This window comes from Alexandromys fortis, unplaced genomic scaffold (genome assembly GCF_014885135.2).
Source record: "Alexandromys fortis isolate MF-2015 unplaced genomic scaffold, M_Fortis_MF-2015_v1.1 scaffold_9, whole genome shotgun sequence".
In the NCBI taxonomy this organism is placed as follows: Eukaryota; Metazoa; Chordata; class Mammalia; order Rodentia; family Cricetidae; genus Alexandromys; species Alexandromys fortis.
This window is the reverse complement of record NW_026067892.1, coordinates 578,895-599,999: the sequence shown is the minus strand read 5'-3', so window position 1 is coordinate 599,999 and position 21,105 is coordinate 578,895. Positions and strand designations below refer to the sequence as shown.

At 52.8% G+C, this 21,105-nt stretch overlaps 1 protein-coding gene and 1 long non-coding RNA gene across 2 annotated transcripts; both read left to right on the top strand.

Moving 5' to 3' along the window:
• Positions 1–6,306: 6,306 nt before the first annotated feature.
• LOC126499870 (uncharacterized) lies at positions 6,307–8,444 on the top strand. Its single transcript, XR_007591202.1, has 3 exons — positions 6,307–6,429; positions 8,044–8,126; positions 8,300–8,444. It is a non-coding gene; the product is annotated as an uncharacterized lncRNA (long non-coding RNA).
• A 125-nt stretch (positions 8,445–8,569) lies between these two features.
• On the top strand, positions 8,570–21,030 carry Uqcc2 (ubiquinol-cytochrome c reductase complex assembly factor 2). The gene is made up of 4 exons (XM_050139244.1): positions 8,570–8,740; positions 17,925–17,999; positions 18,600–18,669; positions 20,869–21,030. Exons 1-4 carry the CDS (start codon positions 8,603–8,605, stop codon positions 20,994–20,996), a joined length of 411 nt encoding a protein of 136 aa, XP_049995201.1. The 5' UTR covers positions 8,570–8,602; the 3' UTR covers positions 20,997–21,030.
• The last annotated feature ends 75 nt before the right edge of the window (positions 21,031–21,105 follow it).

The window sequence follows — 21,105 nt, the reverse complement described above, 5'->3', positions numbered from 1 at the left end:
CAAAGGCTGATCAGTGCCCCTTTAAAGGGTGGGATCAGGACCGTGGGGCAGGCCCTGGTGGGATGGCTCAGTGGATAAAGGTGCTCACCATGCAAGCCTGGTGAGGTAAATTGGAAGGAGAGAGTTTGCTTTGACCTCCCCGCGCCTCGTGGCACACTCCCTGTCATGCACACACATTGGCACGGAAAGGCTGGCGGCGTGCCTGTAACCGTGGTATTCGGGCATCGTTGGCTACACCGTGCTCTGACAACCAGCCTAGAGGGGCTTGCCCGCCTCCTCCCCAGGAGCACACACAGCATCATTTATGAAGAACCGACTTCGCCAGACAGAATCTGATAGCACTTTGATCCAGCTTCTAGAATTATGAGCAATAAATTTCTATTTATGAGGAAACTTATCCAAAGAAGAAATGGTTTTGATGAGAGCCCAGCCTGTCTTTACAATGGCCTTGCTCTCCATTACCGTCATGTCGATATAATACCTGACATGAAGAGATGAAGAAGGAGGGTAAGCAGGGCATGAGGGGAGGCAGGGCCTGCGCCACCTCCAGGCAGGTTCTGACTAGGCTTCCTCTAGCTAAATCCTCACACACAGTAGGCTGCAGACATGTTAGGACCACCCACCTCAGTCATCCATGAGACCCTAACGAGGTCCCAAAGACAGGTGGCATGAAACAGCATTGCGGGAATACCTCTCCTGGGAGGCACGAGCCCGTAAGGTCCCAGCTGCAAACCAAGGCAAGATGCCACCAGAGTTCACCCTGGGAACCTAAGAGTTTATTGGGCTCACTTATCGAGAGCATGGGGAGGAGTTATAGTCACGAGTGTGGGTGCCCCCCAAGCAGCCACTCTACTAGAAAATGTTAACCCCAGTCTGGTCTACAGAGTGGGTTCCAGGACAGGCTCCAAAGCTATACAGAGAAACCCTGTCTGGGATTGGTGTAGAAAGAAAAAATTAAGCAAGTGTTAACCCAGCATGGATGGTGGGGCTCCCCTAATGAACTTCCCCTAGCCTACACACTCCAGCATCCCCTGAGACCCTAAGGACTTGCAGAATAGCAGAATTGAGGACAGCAGTGTTTGCAACTGACTGCTAGGAACTGGAGGGAGTCTTGGAACCCCAGAGGAGGGCTCAGCGGCCCCACCCCTCCTCCTCTAACCTAGATGATCCCTTAAAAACAGGCAGGGCTGTTTCCGCACAGAGGATCAAACTTTGCCCCAAAGGGCAAACCTAGGTCACCCCAACGCACACAGCAACCTGCTTCTCCCCTGGCCCCTCCGCCTCTGCGGACAGGGAGCAGGGCAGCCTCAGAGACACTCCAGCTTTCCCTCTGCTGTCCCCCGGTGATTAAAGAGGCGGTGGGGGAGCTGACTGCCATTACAGCTTTTTCATAATGCGGCGTTGTCAGCGAGCTCTGGGCCTCTGGGCACGGCTCTGGCAGCCTCATCTCTCTTCCTGGCTGCCGAGGCTCCCAGGCTACTCAGGGAAGGGCAGGCTGCAGGCTAGTGAAAGGAATGTCCCGGCAAGACAGCTAGCTCATCAGCCGCTCCTCAGAATGATCTAAACATCTTCCTTTGGATTTAAATCTGCTCCCTCAGTGGCCAGACACATAAAGCAAAAGATGAGAGAAAGAGAGCCGACAAGAGCACTTGGGTGCCAAGAACTAGAAGGAAGGGAGGGGGCTGGAGGGCTGCACTGGGATTGCTGAGTGAGCTCCCACCAGACCCCAGCTTCCTCCTGGCTGCTCTGCACCTCTCACCCCTTCCTCCATGGCTAAGCTGTCCGGAAATGAGGAGAAAGTTTGAGAGCCTACCTTAGAACAAACTCAGGAGGCCTCCTCCTCCTGGTTCCCACTGAGCCTCCCTCAGACTAGCGTCGTAGGGGGCCGGCCACAGTCTGGTTTTCTCTTCTGTCCCATTTGCTCCACACGCTTCATTACCACAGTTGTGGGGAGCAGAACCTGGGCCCTGCAGAGCTTGGGTCCCTCACTGTCACCAGCCCTCAACAGGCCAGCTAAACAGACATGTAGCACCGAAAAGCAAGAGAGGGAGTTATTCTAAATGTTCACATTGGGAAGAGGAGCAAATAAAAGGTCCAATAGGCTCCCCACCCCATGTTTCTCTCTTGGGGTCCTGACTGGAGATTTAGTTGTAAAAAGAGACAGGGAGAATGCAAACCCAGCAATCTTGGTCACCATGGTCACTGTGGTCCTGCCCATCACTGACCCTCAGCTTCAGTCTCTCCTACAAGGTGATCTGACAAGCTGTCAGGACTCTGTGAAGTCTTTCTGGGGAGACGTGCTCCCCCTCCAACTAGTGCCGGGCTTCAGTCTCCGGGAAACTCCCATCGTGGGGTAAAAGGTTTGAACTGTGACTGCCAAAGAGAGAAGCGAGTGTCACTCTAGAATAGAAGCTGTGCGTGTGTGTGTGTGTGTCTGTGTGTCTTTGTGGTGTGTATCTGTGTGTGTGTCTGTGTGTTGTAGAGGACCCGGGTTCGGTCATTAGTACCCATATTGATGGCTCACAACTGCCTGCAACTCCAGCCAAGAACTGTGCTACCTCTGACACCTGTACTCTTTCAGGTCAGGGCAGTTACAGCTCCAGTGAGTGCCTACCTACTGTGTGCCAGGCTTCCAGACAGTGAGTGCCTACCTACTGTGTGCTGGGCTCTCAGACAGTGAGTGTCTACCTACTGTGTGCCTGGCTTCCAGACAGTGAGTGACCTGTTCTATGAGGCAAATGGTGACATGTGTTGGGACTGTTTCTGTGGAAGAGCAGGGACAATCTCAGCAGCAGAGTGTAGCACCTCTGGCTGCCCAGTCTCTCCAACCTACCTGGACAGCCCAAGCGTGTTTAAAGGTGCCACCCACTGTCAGCTAGATCTTCCTTGGGGACATGAGGTGACTATTCCGATACCTATGCAGGGTTCCTTGCCTTCTCTGGTAACATGTCTGTGGAGCCAATCCTCCCCTCAGTGGGTTAGGCTGGAAGAGGAAATTGCAGCTAAGCGTTTAATTCCCTTTTAATGTTTACATTATTAACACCGGCATTACAGAACGATATTTTTACTTTCACACGATTTAAACATGCAATTCGATGTCTAGATTACCGGGATCATTACAACTTGGAACCGGAAGCTGCATCCCTGCTCACAGCTCTCCTCCCTTGCTAATGCCTGGTTTCTATAAAGAGCGATTGGGGTTCCCCAAATACCCATTCCAGAAGGCTGGGGAGGAGTGGCCCAGTGGGGCTTTCCACTGAGCCACGAAGCTGCATCGGCTGTGAAATGACTTACAGGCAGCAGGTGGGTGTTAAAATGGTCATCAACTCCCCACGAGGCCAGCACCACTGAGCTACATTCCAGGCAGTGCCCATGAATGTGCCCAGAATGGCTCTGGGTGATCGACAAGCTACTGAGCCCAGAATCTAGCTCAAACCACCCACAGAGAGAAAGGGAAAGGGCTCTAGCTAAGACAAGGTCAAGGGGGCCCTGGGGGCCCTTGGAACAGGATCTATAAGAGCCCCTGCCAGGTACATAGCCTAAGCCTGTGGCTTACAGTTACACCTCTGCAAAGGTGGAGGGGTTCAAATCTGTACTCTGCCACTCCCCAGCTGCTGTCCCTGGCCAGTCTTAGCCTCTCCGTGCCTCAGTTTCCACCCCTGGAAAAACGAGGTAATAGTGGCACTTGAACCATCATGGAGACTAGAAGTTTAATCTGTGGCAGTGTTTGATGCATAGACTGGAGAGGGCAGGGCTACATTAATTTATCATGTATTCCCATTTTCTCTATTTATGTTGAGTTTATTTGTCGATTAATTTACTTATTTTGAGACAGGATAGCACTATGTAGCTAGTTGTGGCTGGCCTGGAATGTACTATGTGGACCAGACTGGCCTTGAACTCACAGAGATCAGCAGCCTGCCTCTGCCTCCCAAAAGCCTGGAATTACAGGTGGAAGCCACCAGGCTCAGTTTATATGGTGTTGAAGATGGAACCCAGGGGCTCATATGTGGTAGGTGAGCGTCCTATCCACTTAGCTGCACCCCGGTGCTCTTTGTTTGTTTAGTTATTGGCCCATGCTGATCTCAGACAAACCGTGTAGCTAAGATTGGCTCTGAGCCCCCGACTCTCCCGGCTCACTCTTCCCAGTCTGGGGATCAACCAATATTTCTTGCTTTTAAGATGAAGAGACTTGAGCTCAGGGCTGAGGTGTAGCTCAGTTAGCAGAGCGCGTGGCTAGCATGCAGGAGGTGCTGGTTCGATGTGCAGAATCAAATAAATCAAACCTGGTGGCACTGCTGTAATCCCGGCACCGAGGAGGGGAGCCAAGAGAATCACAATGTCATGACTTCCAGGCCAGCCTGGGCTGCACGAGATCCTGCCTCAGAACAAGAAACAAAGAAAGAGGGGCCTCTGGAATGGTGGGCAAAGACACTTGCAGCCAAGCCCAAGGAACTGCGTTTGATCTCCAGAACCCATGAGGTGGGAGGAGAAAACTGACGCCCACTAGAAGGGCTCTGACTTCAATCTGTGTCCCCTACAAAGCAACCAAGGAAAAAGGGAAGCTGAGGCTCCAAGCAATGAAAACCACAAAACACGCAAGCCTGGTTGCTGCCCAAGGTCTCTGCTGCCCCTCTGCCCAGCAGCCTGCCTTGACCATCCTCAGGTGGTGTTCCCTGGCGTGACTCAGGTCTATACCAACAACAACCCCTCAGGGACTACCCCTCCCAACAATGCCCATTCCATACCCATCATGGCAGGGAGCATGGTGGCACACAGGGAGGCATGGTGCTGGAGGAGCAACTGAGAGTCTACATCCTGAGACTAGGCCTGGCTTGGGCTTTCAAAACCTCCAACAAGGCCACGCCTCCTAACACTTACAATCCTTTCAAACAGTTCCAGGCCCTGGTGACTAAATATTCAAAAATACGAACCATTTTTATTGTGGGGACCATTCTTATTCAAACCACTGCACCCATCTTGCTAAGTTAGTACAGAAAGAGCGCTGTTGTCACCGTGGTCCTAGGTTTGCTTGACGGCTGCCTGTCTCCTCACATGGTATGCAATGCACAGGGAGGGGCCTTCAGCTGTCCCCTGCGGTCCGTGTAGTGTGACCTGTGCCGTCACCAACACCACGCTTCTGCATTTGCTTGATATTCTGCTGTTACTGTTCTTTTTTTTATCTTAGTTTTCCTGGACAGGGTTTCTCTGTGTAACAGCCCTGGCTGTCCTGGAACTCACTCTGTAGACCAGGCTGACCTTGAACTCAAACATCTGCCTACTTGCTGCACTTTGGAGGCGAGGCAGAGCAGAAGGTTCTCAAATCTGAGGCCAGCCTGGTGTATTTAGCAAAGACATGGGGATTGGGGAGATAGAGCCCCGCTGGTGGTACACACCTTTAATCCTAGCACTCTGGAGGCAGAGGCAGACAATCTCTGTTAGTTCAAAGCCAACTGAGTCTATATAGCAATTTCTAGGACAGCCGAGGCTACACTGAGAGAGACCCTTTCTCAACTCCCACCTCTCGACCCCCCAAAAACAAAAAAACAAAACCAAAAAAACCCCACAGAGAATTGGATTTGATTCCCCAGCACTCACAGGGGAGCTCACAACCATCTGCAACTCCACCAGGTCCACATGTGGTGCAGAGATATTCAGGCATCCAGGACACCCATACTGACATGTTGAGAATACCCTGGTAAGGTCAAAATGAAAACATGGAAGAAAGGGATGGTTCCATATAGGAGGAAGGTTCGCACTGTCTTAGTGTGCAGTCTCTGATGTTCTCACGACAAAATCTCCTGATAATGCTCTTCCCATGTTCCCCATCGTTAAGCAGAGCTTGGCTGTGTTAGGCGGCACTGTGGAGCACACAGAAAGAAATATTACCAACTGCGGAGGGAAATGGGGGAGGAAGAGCAGGGGCGGCTTGGCAGTGACAGGAGGCAAGCCTTGGGCGGAAGTGGGAAGGAGGCAGAGGGAGGGGGTTGATCTGAACGGATCGGTGGGTGGTTTAAACAGAGAACAGTTTTCCAGAGCTCCAGGGGTGAGGTTCAGAGTGAGGAGTTATTGAAAGAGAACTCACCTTAGCTGGGGCGCTATGCCAAGCTGAGGTGCTAGGTGGCTCAGCCCCCAGAAAAGTTCCCTTATCACCTGATGTGGGAGTGTCATATATCAATCTGTTGATTTCATTGGCTGAGCAATAAAAGAAACTGCTTGGCTGGCCCTCAGCTTAGAACATAGATGGGAGGAGTAAACAGAATAGAATTCTGGGCGGAAGAGGAAGTGAGGTCAGACTCTGCTCTGCTCCCGGAGACTCAACAGCTCTGCTCTCTGGAGCAGAGACACCATGATGGACGGAGGCTAGAATCTTCCCGATAAGCGCACCTTGGGGTGCTTACACACATCATTAGAAATGGGCTAGTCCAGGTGCGAGAATTAGCCTGTAAGGGCTAGAGTTCACGGGCCAAGCAGTTCTTAAATGAACACAGTTTGTGTGTTGTTATTTCGGGCATGAGCTAGCCAAGCGGCCGGGGTGTTGGGGACGCAGCCCCGCCGCTCCATATTTCAACAATCACCCCATCAGGTTCCCATTCCTGCCATAGCTTCACCTTAGTACTCTGGCTAGCCACAAAGGATGGCTTTATTGAGGTCAAAGGGCAAAGTTGGTCCATTTACTCCTGGGTTCCAGGCACTGGGGGGGGGGGCTAGAAACCACAAGGCCCACCCCAGGTAGGACGTTGAAGAGCACTTGGCTGGCTCAGCTGACCTGGGAGGCAGGGGTAGGGAGGCCTTCTGTCTCAGGCAGTAGGAAGAGTAACTTGACGGCAGTGAATGGTCTCTCGCTTCACTTGAGGTACAGGTTGAGAAAGGCCAGGAAGCCAGGGGAGTTTGAGCTGCTCTGCCTCCTTCTGTGGGTTCCCTTCCTCTACCTGCCGCATACACAGCCCTCCTATGTTGTTCCCTTTGTTGTGAACGCTGAGAGGTCTCAGGGTCTGACAGATCTAGGTTGGGATGTGGTTTTGTTCATTTATTCAGTCAGTCACTCCATAAACACTAATGTCTAGGAGCCAAGTGCAAAGCAAAATATGTGAAATTCCTTGTTAAAAGTATGAAGAGAAGACAGGTGGTGGTGGAGCATGTCTTTAATCCCAGCACTCATGAGGCAGAGGCAGACAGATCTCTGTGAGTTCGAGACCAGCCTGGTCTACAGAGTGAGTTCCAGGACAGCCATGGGTACACAGAGAAACCCTGTCTTAAAAAGAAAACCATACACACATACATACACTACACACACACACACACACACACACACACACACACACACACACACACGAGGGAGGGAGTAGGCCAACAAGATGGCTCACCAGGTAAAGGCACTTCACTGAAGGTATACATGCCTACAATCCTGGGAGGCTGAGGCTGGAGGATCTCAAAGTCAAGGCCAACCTGGATCACGTAGCCAGCACCCTGTTGCTTAGATGGTATAATTGGGATTGAAGAGATGACTCTGCTGGAGGAGGTCGCTAGTTTGTTCCCAGCCACCCAGAACAGAAACAATCACACAGGAACTGTATTAATTAAATCACTGCTTGGCCCATTAGCTCTAGCTTCTTATTGGCTAACTCTTACATATTAATTTAAGCCATATCCATTAATCTGTGTATTCCATGAGGCTGTGGCTTACCAGGTAAAGTTTCTAGCATTTGTCTCTGGTGGTGGCTCCATGGCTTCTCTTGACTCTGCCCTTCTTTCTCCCAGCATTCAGTCCAGTCCTTCCCACCTAGCCCTGCTCTGCTATAGGCTCAAAGCAGTTCTTTATTCATTAATGGTAATAGCAGCATACAGGTGAAAACCCCACATCCTGACTCAGTGGTTAAGGGCATTTGCTACTCTTGGAGAGAATCAGGTCCGGGTCCCAAAACCAACACATAGAAGGGATGCACAGCCATACATACAGGTAAACACTCACACGTATAAAAGTAAAATAAAGAAAATACACTTTAAAAAATCTTTTTTTTTTTTTTTTTTTACGTTTTCCAGGCTGAAGCAACCTTTCTGGCACTATGCAGGAGATCTATGCATGAAGCGAGGGTTACTTTGGAGAGGCTGAAGAGAGAGCAATGGTAGGTGAAAAACTGTAACAGAGATGTAAGTGGCAGAGACACGCACGGGGCAAAGTGTGGGAGCAGGGCAGGCATGTGTGGATGTCCCGTGCCTGCCAGAGGTGAAGTTCAAACACGTCTTCATCCGGTAACAACCAGTATTTACATGCAAATGTTTCCCTTATGCAAAACAGCAGAGGTCTCGAGGGAAGCTTTTTTGGTCCCGAGCTTGTAAACTCATTGAGAAGCAAAGCTGTCCCCAGGGTACACTGAGTTTGCTTTGCCGCTGGGAGCTGGGCGAGTTCCAGGACGAAGACCGAAGAGCTCAAGGCTCGCACTCACAGGTGAGCAGCGCCCCTGCCTGGAGGGCAGCAAGCCGAAGGCGAAACTGCGCATGTCCGCCGGGGGGGGGGGGGAGAAAGCCAGCGCGCCTTACTGCGCACGCGCCGCCCGCGGCCCCAACTCCTCCCCCGGGGGCGGGGCAAGCGGGGCCCAAGATGGCCGCTCTCCGCTACCGTCGTTTCCTTAAGCTCTGTGAGGAATGGCCAGTGGACGAGACCAAACGGGGCCGGGACTTGGGCGCTTACCTGCGGCAGCGGGTAGCACAGGCCTTTCGGGAGGGAGAGAACACCCAGGTGACCGGCGGGAGGGAGGTTGGAGGTGTCGGAGCGGGGTGGGGGCGGCGGGGGAATCTGCGCATGCGTCGGCCCCGTGACCGGCTGCACGTGCGAGGTGCCCATGTACCAGCTATCTGCGGAGTGCGACGCTTGCGGCTCCGTTTTCTCCTTTGTCTGCACCGTACAGTGGCCGGCGAAGCTCCCCTGAGGTCCATATGCCACCAAAGAATCAAATTCTAAGGCGGGGTTGGTTCTTCCGTAACCCTGTTAATGTGTTTGCCAGCCGAGCCTGCCCCCCAAGAACCCCAGCAGGACTCCGGCCAAACCGTTCTGCCACTCGCCCCCGTAAAACTGCAGGAGCTTTGGGCCTTCCACTCAAGTCCCTCGTGGGAGTAGTAGGCCTCCCCAGTGTAGGTTCCCTTATCAAGCACAGTCGTGTGCCACAAACGTAGTAAGGTTCCATGGAGACCGCAGTGAATTAAACAGGGTCTTGCCCCATGTGGCTGTCTTTTGTAAGATTTATTTATTTATTACATGTACAGCTTTCTGCCTGCATGTATTCCTTCCCGCCAGAAGAAGGCGCCAGATCTCATTACAGATGACTGTGAGCCACCATGTGGTTGCTGGGAATTGTACTCAGGACCTGTGGAAGAGCAACCGTTGCTCTTAACCGCTGAGTCTTCTCTCCAGCCCTGCCCCTCGTGACTTTGAGTGGACAGGACACCAGGAACAAGTAGAAACATAAGACAGTCCCGATCGTAGTAAATGTCACATTGTAGTGTTCCTGGGGCATAGGTGAGGCTCAAGGCATGAAGACAGCCAACACCCCGCATTGGGAAGGGCGTCCGGACACTGCCTAGGAAGTCAGACTGGCGCTGTAGAAGAAAGAAAACTAGCCAGAATGAAGGGCAGTGGAGGTGTGTCCACGACCACTCACTGAAGGGGGAACAGGAGCCGGGCACCATACAGTGTTTTTGTTTTAAATGTGTTCAGGTGTTTTACCTACCTGTGTGTCTGTGCACCATGTTGCTGCAGTGCCAACGGAGACCAGAAGAGGGCGGTGGATCCCCTGGAACTGGTTTCTGATGGTTGTGAGCCACCACGTGGATATTAGGAATTGAACCTGGGTTTCTTTTTTATCCGCTCAGCCACCTTTCCAGTCCTCCCATTCAGTCTTAAAGGCTCTGATGAGGAGTCGGATCTTACTGTAAGGCCTGTGAGAAACCACTGGGGGCGTTTAGTCAGGGGTCTGACATGGCCTCATTTTAAAAGGTTATAGAGGGTTATAGAGGGCAAGAGAAGCGAGGAGCTGCAGAGAAGCCTGCTGTGGTACCCAGGAAGAGATGCTGGTGGTTTGGATAAGGGTGGCTGCACAGGAGATGGAAGTAACTGGAAATAGTTTGTAGCGAGCAAGTCACTCACAGCATGGACATGCTGGATGTGGGGTAAAAGGGAAGAGGAACCGAGGACGGCACCTAGAGTCTCCCCCTTTTCTTTTTTTGGTGTGAGCAGCTGGGTGCCATTTACTCAAATGGGAAAGACGAGATGAGGAACAGGTGGGGTGTGGGAAGAACATCGCACGTTTGATGGTAGATGCTGTAAGCTTGCGATGCCAAGTAGACTGGCTTCCAAGTGGAAATGTCAGGCAGGAGGTTATGTGAGCGTGGGGCTTATGCAAGAGGTCAGAGGTGCCAAGTGAGGTGCCCAGCACACATACTGGCCACATAAACGACCTGTGAAGCCGGACCGTGACCTGCCAAAGCAGGAACCGGGGACACTGCAGCTCATTCCAGTCTAGCTGAACCCGCCCACCTCAGTGAGATGGCGCCACTGCAACCTCTGACAAGATTGCTGTTTGGAACGTCTGGCCCAGGACTTCTGGGAGGCAGGAGAGGTCGCTGTATGCACAGGATCCTCAGAGCCTAGTGGTCTGCACTGCCCCATATCATGCGGATCTCAGGGCAGGTCTGTGGGCTTTCTAGGGCTGCGCTGCGCTGTGCTCTAACTTACAGTACGAGCTTCCTGAGACCAGAGGTGCAGCCCCACCCCCACTCATCCACCAAGTCCGTGTGGTTCTTGCTCACGAAAGCGTCCGGTGAGCATCTGAATGAACATGTGATTGGCTGTGGTTTGTGAGGCTGGTCATCTGCAGTCCGGTGGCATGTGTAGAAGTCCCTGGAAGAAGCGCCAGGGTGAGAGGGCCGACGCTCGTGACAGACTCTGTGGTTTGACTTTCTGTTGTTTGTGGAGTCCCAGGCCCTGCTGCCCCAGGTGAGACCTGCTCAGCTCCACGCAGCTTAGAGTTGGACAGCCAGAGGCTGGATGTACAGGGGGAGAGGCTGACCCTCACCTGCTGATTGTTAGCGTAATTCAGCCAGCAGGGCGGGGAGAGTTGTCGTCCTTTGTCCTCTCCTAGGGACAGGTTCTGATGAGCTGAGGCCCACACAGACTTGAGTCATAGCTGCAGATCTATGTCAGGGCTGCGCCAACGGTTCTGCGACACTGATGGATGTGTTCTTGGTAGAGCAAAGTAGGGAGTCATGGGGGCAGTGGACACATTACTCAGGACCTTTGTCGTAGCTCATCCTGATGTCACCTGAAATTGAGCCTGCCTGGGCTTAGTAAATCTTGGTGATAATCTTTGGAGGGAGCAGCCCTTGGCTGGGACAGCAAACAGTGAGTCAACACCTCCCCCGGATCACTTAAAAAAGACCTTGAGAAAGAAAGGTGGTTCTCAGAGACTCAACAGCAGAAGGTGGGATGAGACCCCGGGGGCGGCTGATTGCTGTGTCCCCCACCTTTCTGCCACTTGTCCAGAAAGTGGAACTGGAGGAAGTAGAGGCTGCTGTGTCGAGCATCCCCTTGACCTTTTGGCTTCCTGTGGTCTAACAAGGGCTATAAAAGGTGCATAGAGCACTTGGCACAGCTCATCTGATTTTATCCTTTGTGCCACCAAGTGAAGTAGCCATTATTGTCCTGATTCTTACAGATATTGAAATCAAATCAGACCACTGATCCAGGTCCCTTGACAGTAAGAGACAAGTGAAAGACAGGCCAGCCACGTGCCCTGGTCTGCGTGGCTCCCAGGTGTTGGCAGGTCCCCCGTTGTCAGTCCTTTGGAGAGACCCCTTGTTAAGTTTTTCTTTGAGCATCAAGACCCTCCTTCCCGCCCATTCATTGTTGGAGCAGAGAATTAAACGCCTCAGGCCCACTTGTCTCCTTTCCCTGATCTACCTCTCCAGTGAAACAAGAAGAAAGGTGGTACTCGGTGGGACGCCAGCGCAGAAAGGCCAGTTAATAATTCTGGCTTCAAACCTGAGCACAAACCCTCTGCCTCTGTGTAAGCCCTTCAGGGCTTCTCTTGGCCCACCCTAAACCCACCAGGAGGGGAGATGGCAGTGGGGAGCCGGAACACAAGGAACACTCTACCACCCTGCCTCCTGTTCCCTTTTGAAGCTCATGGTTGTGGGTCTCCTTTGCTTTGAGTAGTTTCCTTAAAGGAGTTCTCATTCCCTGCAGCACCAAGAGTCTCAGTGTGGGGGCGGAGCAAACAGCTGTGCTGATTGACTGAACTGCAGGCACAGAGCAGGTCTTTTCGGGTGCAGGGTGGCTCAGGCCGGCTCTGGGAAGACTGGAGCTGCTATCGTCTATCTGGCATGGGCTGTGACTGTTGTGTGAAGGGTTAGATGGGGCCAAGGGAAAGATGTCAGGCTTTGCTGATCCTGGCTCCTCCTCGAGGGGAATCCGAGGCCTGATCCTCGACACCTCATTGGGGCAGGCAGCTTGTTACCCAGCCGCCTGGCACAGGGCAGCCACAAAGGGCATCTTGGTTATGTTGGTGTGTATCAGGCTTTAGGGATGTGGCCTAAGGACAGATTGTGCTCTTTGTGACTCAGAGGTGCTACAGAGATGGGTTGTGAGCAGAGCGATCTCCAGGACGGACGGTGAAGTCATTCGTTGTCTTTACTCCCCTCGAGAGTCTGCTCGGAGTGTTTGGGGCAGAGAGTTGCACTGGTGTGCACGCGCGTGTGTGTGTGTGCGCGTGTGTGTGTGTGTGTGTGTGCGCGTGCGCGCGTATGCATGCTTGTGCATGTGCATTCACACACATAATCAGGTGTGGCTGTTCCCTCTCAGGGGTGAATGGCTGCTTCCAAAACCCGCCTGCTGCCTCCTGGGCACTGGTGGGAACTTGGAGCCTTCAGTGCTCGGCAGTCCTTGGTACCCAGGTCCAGCCTGGCTTCCCAGCCTCAACACCCAGCACAGTTGCTGGCTCTGCACCCTACCCTCATGGGCCCTTACTTTGCCTTCAGAGCTTATGTCTTTATTAATCTTTGAGACCTTGGTGACTTTGAACTGCTGTAGTCCACATCAAAAGCCTGAACCCAGCTTGCCAGTGGTTTGGTGGCTCCTGGCCACTGGAGCCCTCTGTCCTGAAACAACTTCTCTCCCCTGCCTCTCTCTGCTCTCCTCCCATCCATGATGTGCTACTCCGGCTTGGACTAACTAGGGACTGTGTCTGCTCTGGCCCTGTGTGGCACTCCGTCCTCACTGCCACACCTGACCTCTTCAGTCTGCAGTGCTGCTCTTCCCTGCTCTGCCGCCCAGCCTCTGCTTCTCCTCTCCACCCCTCAGTCTGCTCCCTAGCAGCGTGCTCTCCGTAGTAGGTGCTCAGGAAATGGCCGTCTAATTGCATTGACAGGAGTGTGCTCCGCGACACATCTTTCATGTCAGAAGTTCATTTCAGAGTCAGGAAACCTTTCACAGAGCCTCCTGGAGCAGAGCCAGCGCAACCTTAATTAGCAGAGCAGTCTGCGCACCCTCCCCAATGTGCTTATGCGTCCCGTGTGGGGCTGGAATAGGGGCTGCTGTACAAATTACTGTCACCACCCAAAATTCAATTTTGAAAATTGAAATCAGTGCCTACGGCACTGGTGTAGATTTGTATGTATAAAAGTTTAATATGGTAAAGAGAAATTTACTGACGGCTGAGCAAGGGGATGCAGAGGGAGCGATGGGGCGGTAAAGGGCGCTTGCTTCGGAGCCTCCATTTCATTCGTGTTCAGGGAACAGCCTTGAATTTTTCATAACGCCCGTGTGCCGCTCTTTGTCCCAAAATGTCCATAATCTCATTAGGTGCAAATGCAAAACCCAGGTAATTTAAAGCTTTGTGTGTAGGAGTCTTTCCTAAAACCCCTAGGACATCTCATGAGAAATACTGGGGGTTCCTGGTATTTGTGCTGGAATCTGAGACTGGAGCGTAAGATACAGGTGGGTGTGCGACGAGGCTTCGGGATTGAGGCGGGGATCCTGTTGATAGCTGATAAGTAGCAATCAGAACTGGATTTTAATTGCTGGGCTAGAGTTGGCTGTAATATGGGTCCTGGAATGGCCGTGTTCTTGCCGTTTCTCCTTAGTCAATAAGGCTTTGTTAGAAATCGGCATATTGCAAACTCGCACCGCCCCCATTAGGGTTGTGCAGTCTTCTGTAATTGTGCACACCTGACCTAGTGGGAAATTAGACGACAGGCAATTTTGTAGTGTGTTTACTAGAGCCCCAGGATGGCCTTGAACTCCCCATCCTCCTACCTCCCGAGTTCTGAGATTACAGGCTTGTGCCACCATCCCTGGCTCCAAAACATGAACACTGAGGGACAGAGGGCACTGAGGCGGTTGAGGTTCCCAGGGTCCCTCATTTCTGCCCGAGGCCCTGTCCTCTGCGTGTGCATGCTGTCCGTGCACGTCAGAGCAAGTGAGCTGAAGACAGGATGATACTCCCTGGTTGCTGGGGTCACAGAGGAGCCGGGCAGCCTCTGTGGGGATACTGGCAGGGACTCAGGTCTGGTTGGAGTCTGGGTTTGCCTAGGAGAGGCCTGGGAAGGAGGCCAAGTGCAGGCTGTCCCTGCTGGGCACTGGGAAGGCAACCTGGTGGTGGGAGGGGTGCATGCAGATGAGCAGCCATGAGAACAGCCTTTGGCCCATCCCCCTTCACTGTCCACGGATGCTTAGTACCAGCGGTGTCTACTCTGACTGGGTAAAGCCTCCGTGGTTCTTACCCTCTTAACCCCATCCCCAGTCAAACTCCTGCCAGATGTGCTGGCCACTCGGACCCACTCCTTGGTCCTTTAGGGTGCTAATAACCCTAAAGCACACTGGCCCCATTCCCTGACATTCCAGGCCAGGAGCTGCCATGTCACCCCTCATACCACCCTTGGTGATAGGGGCTATTATCACTTCTTTTAAAGTCAAGTTCACCAGTATACCTAAAAAGTGGCAATACAGCTGGGCGGTGGTGGTGCACACCCTTAATCTCAGCACCTGGGAGCCAAAGGCAAGTGGATCTTTGTGTTCAAGGCCAGCCTGGTCTACAGAGCTAGTTCCAGGACGGTGAGGCTGTTACACAGAGAAAAAACCTGTCTCGAAGAAACCAAAAAAATAAAAAAGGTGGCAATACATGGAAGATAGAGAGACAGGGTGAGGTCCAGGGTGAAAGGTGATTGGCACAGGACAGGGGACTGCAGAGGTGGTCCCTTGCCTGTGAGTTTCCCCAGACAGTGGCTAGGACTGGGGTGCTTGCATGGATTATTAGATAATGGCATCGCCCCAGCCTCAGTTGTCCTGCAAGATGACGCGAGAGAACATCTGGATCCCAGGAAGTGAGTGCCAAGTGTGACGAGAGGGCCTGTGAACAGCCAGATGTTCACAAGAATGGGTGTGAGCAGGGAGTGGGGAAGGAACGTGGCAGTTTTCTTCAAGCGAATGGGCAGAGGGTCGGTGGCTTGCCCAGAATCTACAGCTAGTGAAGAGTGGTGCCAGGATCTCACAGGGCAGCTACCCCCAGTGTCCTGCAGCCACAGAGGCCCCTGCTCACACCAAGGCCGGGCCTGCAGATGTCTGTGTAGGGAGGGTTTGTAGGCAGGCAGTCAGCACAGCTGTGGAGAGCACAGCAGAGGGAATGACCTTTTCTATTGGAATTTAGATATTGGGTGACTGTTGTCTGAGTGTGCAGCTGTGTGCATGTATGTGCGTGTGTGCACATTGTACATGTACATGAGGAGGTCAGAAGACAGCTTCTGATGTCTTTCCTCCAGTACTGTCTACCTTTTTCTTTCTCCTTTCTCCCATGGTGGGCACCACTAGGGAGGTGGAGACAAGAGCGATATGGCTGGGAGGAGAGAGGAATATAAAGGGGAAGAGACGGGAACTCACTGGAGTGTAGCGTCTAAGGACTCGTGCAGACAGGATCTCGCCCTTTCGGTCTGAAGATTTGGTAGAGGTGAAGGGTCTCTCTAGTGGTTGGCTGCTTTGCTTTTCTGGTCTTGAGCTTGAACCCCAGTATCTGTGCCTGGGTTTTTATTATTTATGCAACATCTCTACTTATTTATTTTGAGGCAAATTCTCTCTGCCCTGGAACTCGCTGAGTAGGCCAGCCAGTGAGCCCCGTCGGCCGAGCACTGTGGTTAATTGTGAGTGTGTGCTTCCGTGCCCACGTTTACAGTTCTGGGGATGGGACCTGCATGCTCGTGCTTATTGGTGAGCAGTTCACCAACAGAGCCGTCTCCCTAACCCTGACACAGGAGACGGGGTTTCATTCCGTATCCGTGGCCCAGAGCTTGTGGTTTGTGTGCTGTGTTCTGTCCTCTGAGTCGCTCTGTTACCCACACCTACTCTAGAAGCAGTGTGCCAGCGGTCATGGGGCCTCACAGTGCTGATCCTGGCATTCAGAAGGCAGAGGCAGGAGCAGCCCTGTGACCTCACCGTCGTCCTGGTTCTCCATAGATCAGGACAGCCAGAACTAGAGACCCTGTCTGCACCCCACACCCTCAGAAGCATCAGGACGCAAGTGCTCCTCCCCAGAGAGCATGACTGCTGATCTAGTCCTGCTAGCTCTTGTCGGGAGAACTGCCCAGGGAGATGCCAGCCCCACATTCTTCCTGTTTTGTGTCCTGTGATTAATGTCTTTGTCACATAGCTGACCCCAGTCTTTATCAGCTTTCAGCCCTCTCCTCGGGTGGCCATCACTGCCCACCTTGGCAGGGACTACATCTGGTAGCAAGGTAAACAGGCCTGGTGCTGCATCGGCTGCGAGCTGGGCCTCATCTGACACAGGCAGAAGAGGGCTGCCTCGCTGAAGTGCTTGCTTGACTCCTGATTTATTTATATGCTTGCTCTGCAAGAAAGGATTTAGTCAGAAAAAAGCCATCATTTGAGTTCTGGGAAACTATGAAGGAGTTTTGTTGTGGAGCGTTTAGAATCCCTGGCAGAGAAGTGTAACGACGCGCAGAGACAAATGGCAAAGGTCGAGAAAGGAAGGGTTAAAGACGGGAGGTCTGAGGGGCAGAAGACCCATCTTCTAGCAGAGGCCTGCCTCCCTCATTGGCCGTGCAGAATGGGCATGGGCTGTTCCCCTCCTCTTTGCTCTGGCTGCACACAGCTGGCGTCTGCCTTGGGCCTGCTTGGTTCACCTGTTTCGCAACATGGCCTCCTTTTCCTCTGGAGACAGTGTCTCTCCTCCACAGGCCAGGGTCGGCTGGAGCTCTGCTCAGCCCAGGCTGACCTCACACCCTCCCTTGCCCAAATGCTGGGGCTGCAGCTGTGCCGTGCATCTGCCTTTCCCCCTTGCGGTCGTAGCAGCCCCTTGCTTAGAGAGGAACGTGCTGGAGGTTTGGTTTGTTGAGTTGTTGTTTGGTCTTTCATCAGAGAACATGTAATCCACTTCATGCCGGTCTCATTTCACAGAGCTGTGTCTGTTTCACGGGCCTGAGCCTCAGGCTGACCCCAGCACTCTGCAGCCTCCTTGACAACACCCTGCATCCTCTCCTCATTTACATGGTCCCTTCCAGCCAGAGGACTGTTCTTCCCTGTCATATCTTGAACTTTCTGGATCTCTGGAGCCCACACTGCCCCCAGCATGTCCTTTGCAGCCTGCAGCTGGCGTGGTGCTTCCCAGGGTGCAAAGAGCTGCTGAACTCTTGTTTGCTTGTTGAGGGCCCGAGATCCTGCAGGTTGGGGGCGAGTGAGGTGGGGCTTTTCAGCCACTGAGGTGGCTTCTCATAGCAGAAGCTGGAGGGAGGTTTGCTTCCCACAGAGCTGAGGCTCCTGTGCCCTCCTCTGAATGCATTATTACACACCCTCCCTCGAGGTGTGGGTGCAATGTGAGGGGCACCTCCTCCACTCACTTCTCTCGGGGTATGCTGTCTTTCAGGTGGCAGAACCTGAGGCCTGTGATCAGATGTACGAAAGCTTAGCACGACTGCATTCAAACTACTATAAACACAAGGTGAGTGGGCTCGGGCTTTGCTCTCAGCCTCCGAAGGGAGAGCTGATTGATTATACAGTGTTCAAGTGTAACCAGTACTTTCAGCTACGCCAACAATGGTGCCCGGCAGAGGCCTTTAAAGGTCTGCTGAATAAAAGCCACAGCTTGTGTGTGTGAGCGCGTGCTCCTGTTCTTATTTCCCATTCGGTGATGGAGCTGATGTCACACGCTGATAAAGACGGAGTACTAGAACAGTCCCTGTCACACCAGGCCCTGCTCCTCCTCCTCAGCCTTGACATGATTACTGTCAGAATGCATGTAGTGTGGTTTTCCGGACTGGAAAAATATGTTCAGCAGCTCCGCAAATAGACATGGCCAAATGGAAGAGCCTGTGCAGAGGGAGCCCTTCCAGATGCCACCTACCAAGTGTGAGCCTCAGCCCCACTGTGGGTGTCATCTGGGAGCTAGCAGCTAGAAGTGCAGGCTCCTGGCCTCCAGGTGGCGCTGCCCCTCACATCGTCAGGTCTCTGGCCTCTGGTGCCCAGGTACATTGCAGCCAGCCAGAGCAAGGCTACTATCCTGCAGAACTAATGTGTCCCTTCTCTCCTGCCCCTGTGCCAGTACCCTCGCCCCAGAGAAACCAGCTTCAGTGGCCTGTCCGTGGAAGAATACAAGCTGATCCTGTCCACAGGTAGGAGGCATGACTACCCTCTCTGGTGGGGCTCACTGTGGGCGGGGAGACCTAGGAGGACTGCCTAGTAAGACAGTTGTGCGTGATGAGAACCCTGAGGAGCAGCTCAGAGAAAACCCTGAAGCTGTGTTTAAGCCACAGAATGCGGAAAAGGTCAAAGGCATTACTTAGAAGAGAAAATCATCTTTAGGGCTTTTAATTCAAGGCTGGTGCCTGGGAACAAGGGACTACTACATATTTGCCAAATGGAAGTCATTGGAATCAGAATGGAAGGAAAATAATTTTATTTTTATGGTCCTAAGAGGGCTTTATAAACAATGAGTCTTTTAATTAAAACAAAAAGCCATTCAGTAAATGAGTGTGGGGATATCCGCCTGTGAGTTATCTGTCCCAGGAGATGTGGTCTGCAGGTTTGATATGCGTCTAACGAGGTCTGTTTAGGAGTCCTGACTAGAACCCAGTTGGTAGGAAGGAAGTCCCTGCCAGTCAGCCCCTCCCTACTTCCCCATTTCCATTGTCACTGAAAGGGGTGGCGGGGGTGGGGGCAGGGTTGGAGCAGGTAGGTACTGGAAAATTGCTATTTTTACTGCCAAGGATATTGTCTATAAAAATAGGCTAACCTTTTCTGGGAGGGCATGGCCCTGAAACATTGGCTGCTGGTACTCTAGAAATTTCTCCTTCCTTTTGGCAGTGGAGGTTTGACCTTCTAGAATTCTTACCCTTCTGAGCAGATGGGACCCCATGTTGTCTGCTGTGTCTCAGGAGAGCAGCATCTCTTCACTCCCACATCCCTGGTCATGTCATCACCAGCAGTGAGGGGTCCTGAGAATGAACTGACCACGGACTCGGGTTCCCACTATCTTGTGCTTGTCCCTTCTGCCAGACCTCAGGAAGCCTTTGTGCGGGTGCTGGGCAGCGTGGTGACTGCGACTGCAGGCCTGGCTTCTCGTTAGGTCAGCCCAGGAAACTCCAACAGTGTGTGCACAGCAGGGCTGTGTTTTTGTTGCAGCTCTGGAGCCAGTACTACCTGGACCGTATTGCCTCCACACACAGGACCAGCCAGGCCTGCAGTGTGCCCACTTGGCCTATGGAGGCCTTGGTGTGTGAGAGGACAGGGACCCCAGTGCCACACTTTGTAAAAGTCACAGGAGGTTGTGCTGGTGGCTGCCATGCAGTGCCCCAAGCTAGTGTGGAGCCACTGCCCATAAGCAGTAATTCAAGCCAGCACTTTTGTTAAAATTGAATCCTGTCTGAGTTTAGTATCTGTGAATTATAAAATGAGATGCCACAGGCTCTCGGCTTAGGAGAGTTCTTGGGCTACTGGCTCTCTGCTAGGAGCCGTTCTGTGCCCCACAGATACGAGCCATGTCTGGAGTTCCTTGTGGTTGTCACAGTTGGTGGATAGAGGCCAGAGTGCTGTCAGCTGTCCTGTAGAGCACAGGACCACCCAATCCAGACTGTTAGCTCAGGGAAGAACTGCTTAGAGCACGTGTGCGTTGGGGTAGTGGTGAGGGGCAGGGTCCAAACAGAGTTTCTCTATGTAGCCCTAACTGTCCTGGAACTGTGTAGACAAGGCTAGCCTCAAACTCCCAGAGATCCTCCTGCTTCTGCCTCTGAGTGCTAGGATTACAACTACCTGGCTCATGTGTGTGATTCTTAAATATGGCTCTCTGCATGCAAATGGGCACATACATGCACACCTTGCCACCACTGTGAGGGGACGACCCCTCCCAATGTCACCGCCCTGACTGCACACACCCAGTTGGGGAGGTTTTGCAGTTGAACTCAAGGTTCAGGGTTCAGGGATTGGGGGTGGGAGGGAGGTATCCATCCTCCCCCTCCAGCTGCTGAGTCTGGCAGCTTCTCCTTGTCTTGATGCATCCAGAACCAGGGGTTTGCCTCCCTCTACCTCAGTGCCTATAGCTGGTGTAGATATTAGAGTGGGCCCAACTTGAGAGAGTTGGGGCCATTTCTTTGCAAGGTCACGTGGAGTGGGTGAGGATGTACACATCTGTGGTGCTGAGGGCTGGTCAGGGAGCCCTCGTGGGTCTGCCCCATCACCACAGTGTGTTTCGCTGTAACCGTTGAGCACGGCTTTTCACCATACAGACCCAGTGTCTGGGGCACATAGAAAGCAAAGCATGCTCTTCTAGGGACAGCCCTGTGACGTCAGTGTTGTCTCTCTCTCTCCCTGTGCAGACACCCTTGAAGAGTTTCAGGAGATGGATAAGAGCGTGTGGAAGAAACTACAAGAGAAGTTTGCACCCACAAGGCCAGAGGAGAAACATAAAGCCTGGGCACGGGTCTTGTCCCGCCCACGTACCTGACCCTCATCAATAAAGCTGTCCAGTTTCTCCACTCTTCCAGTTTGGGATTGACTCATCGGCTCCATTGGGGAGGCCTGCCCTGTCTGCCTGAGCAGAGGGAAGGTAGGGC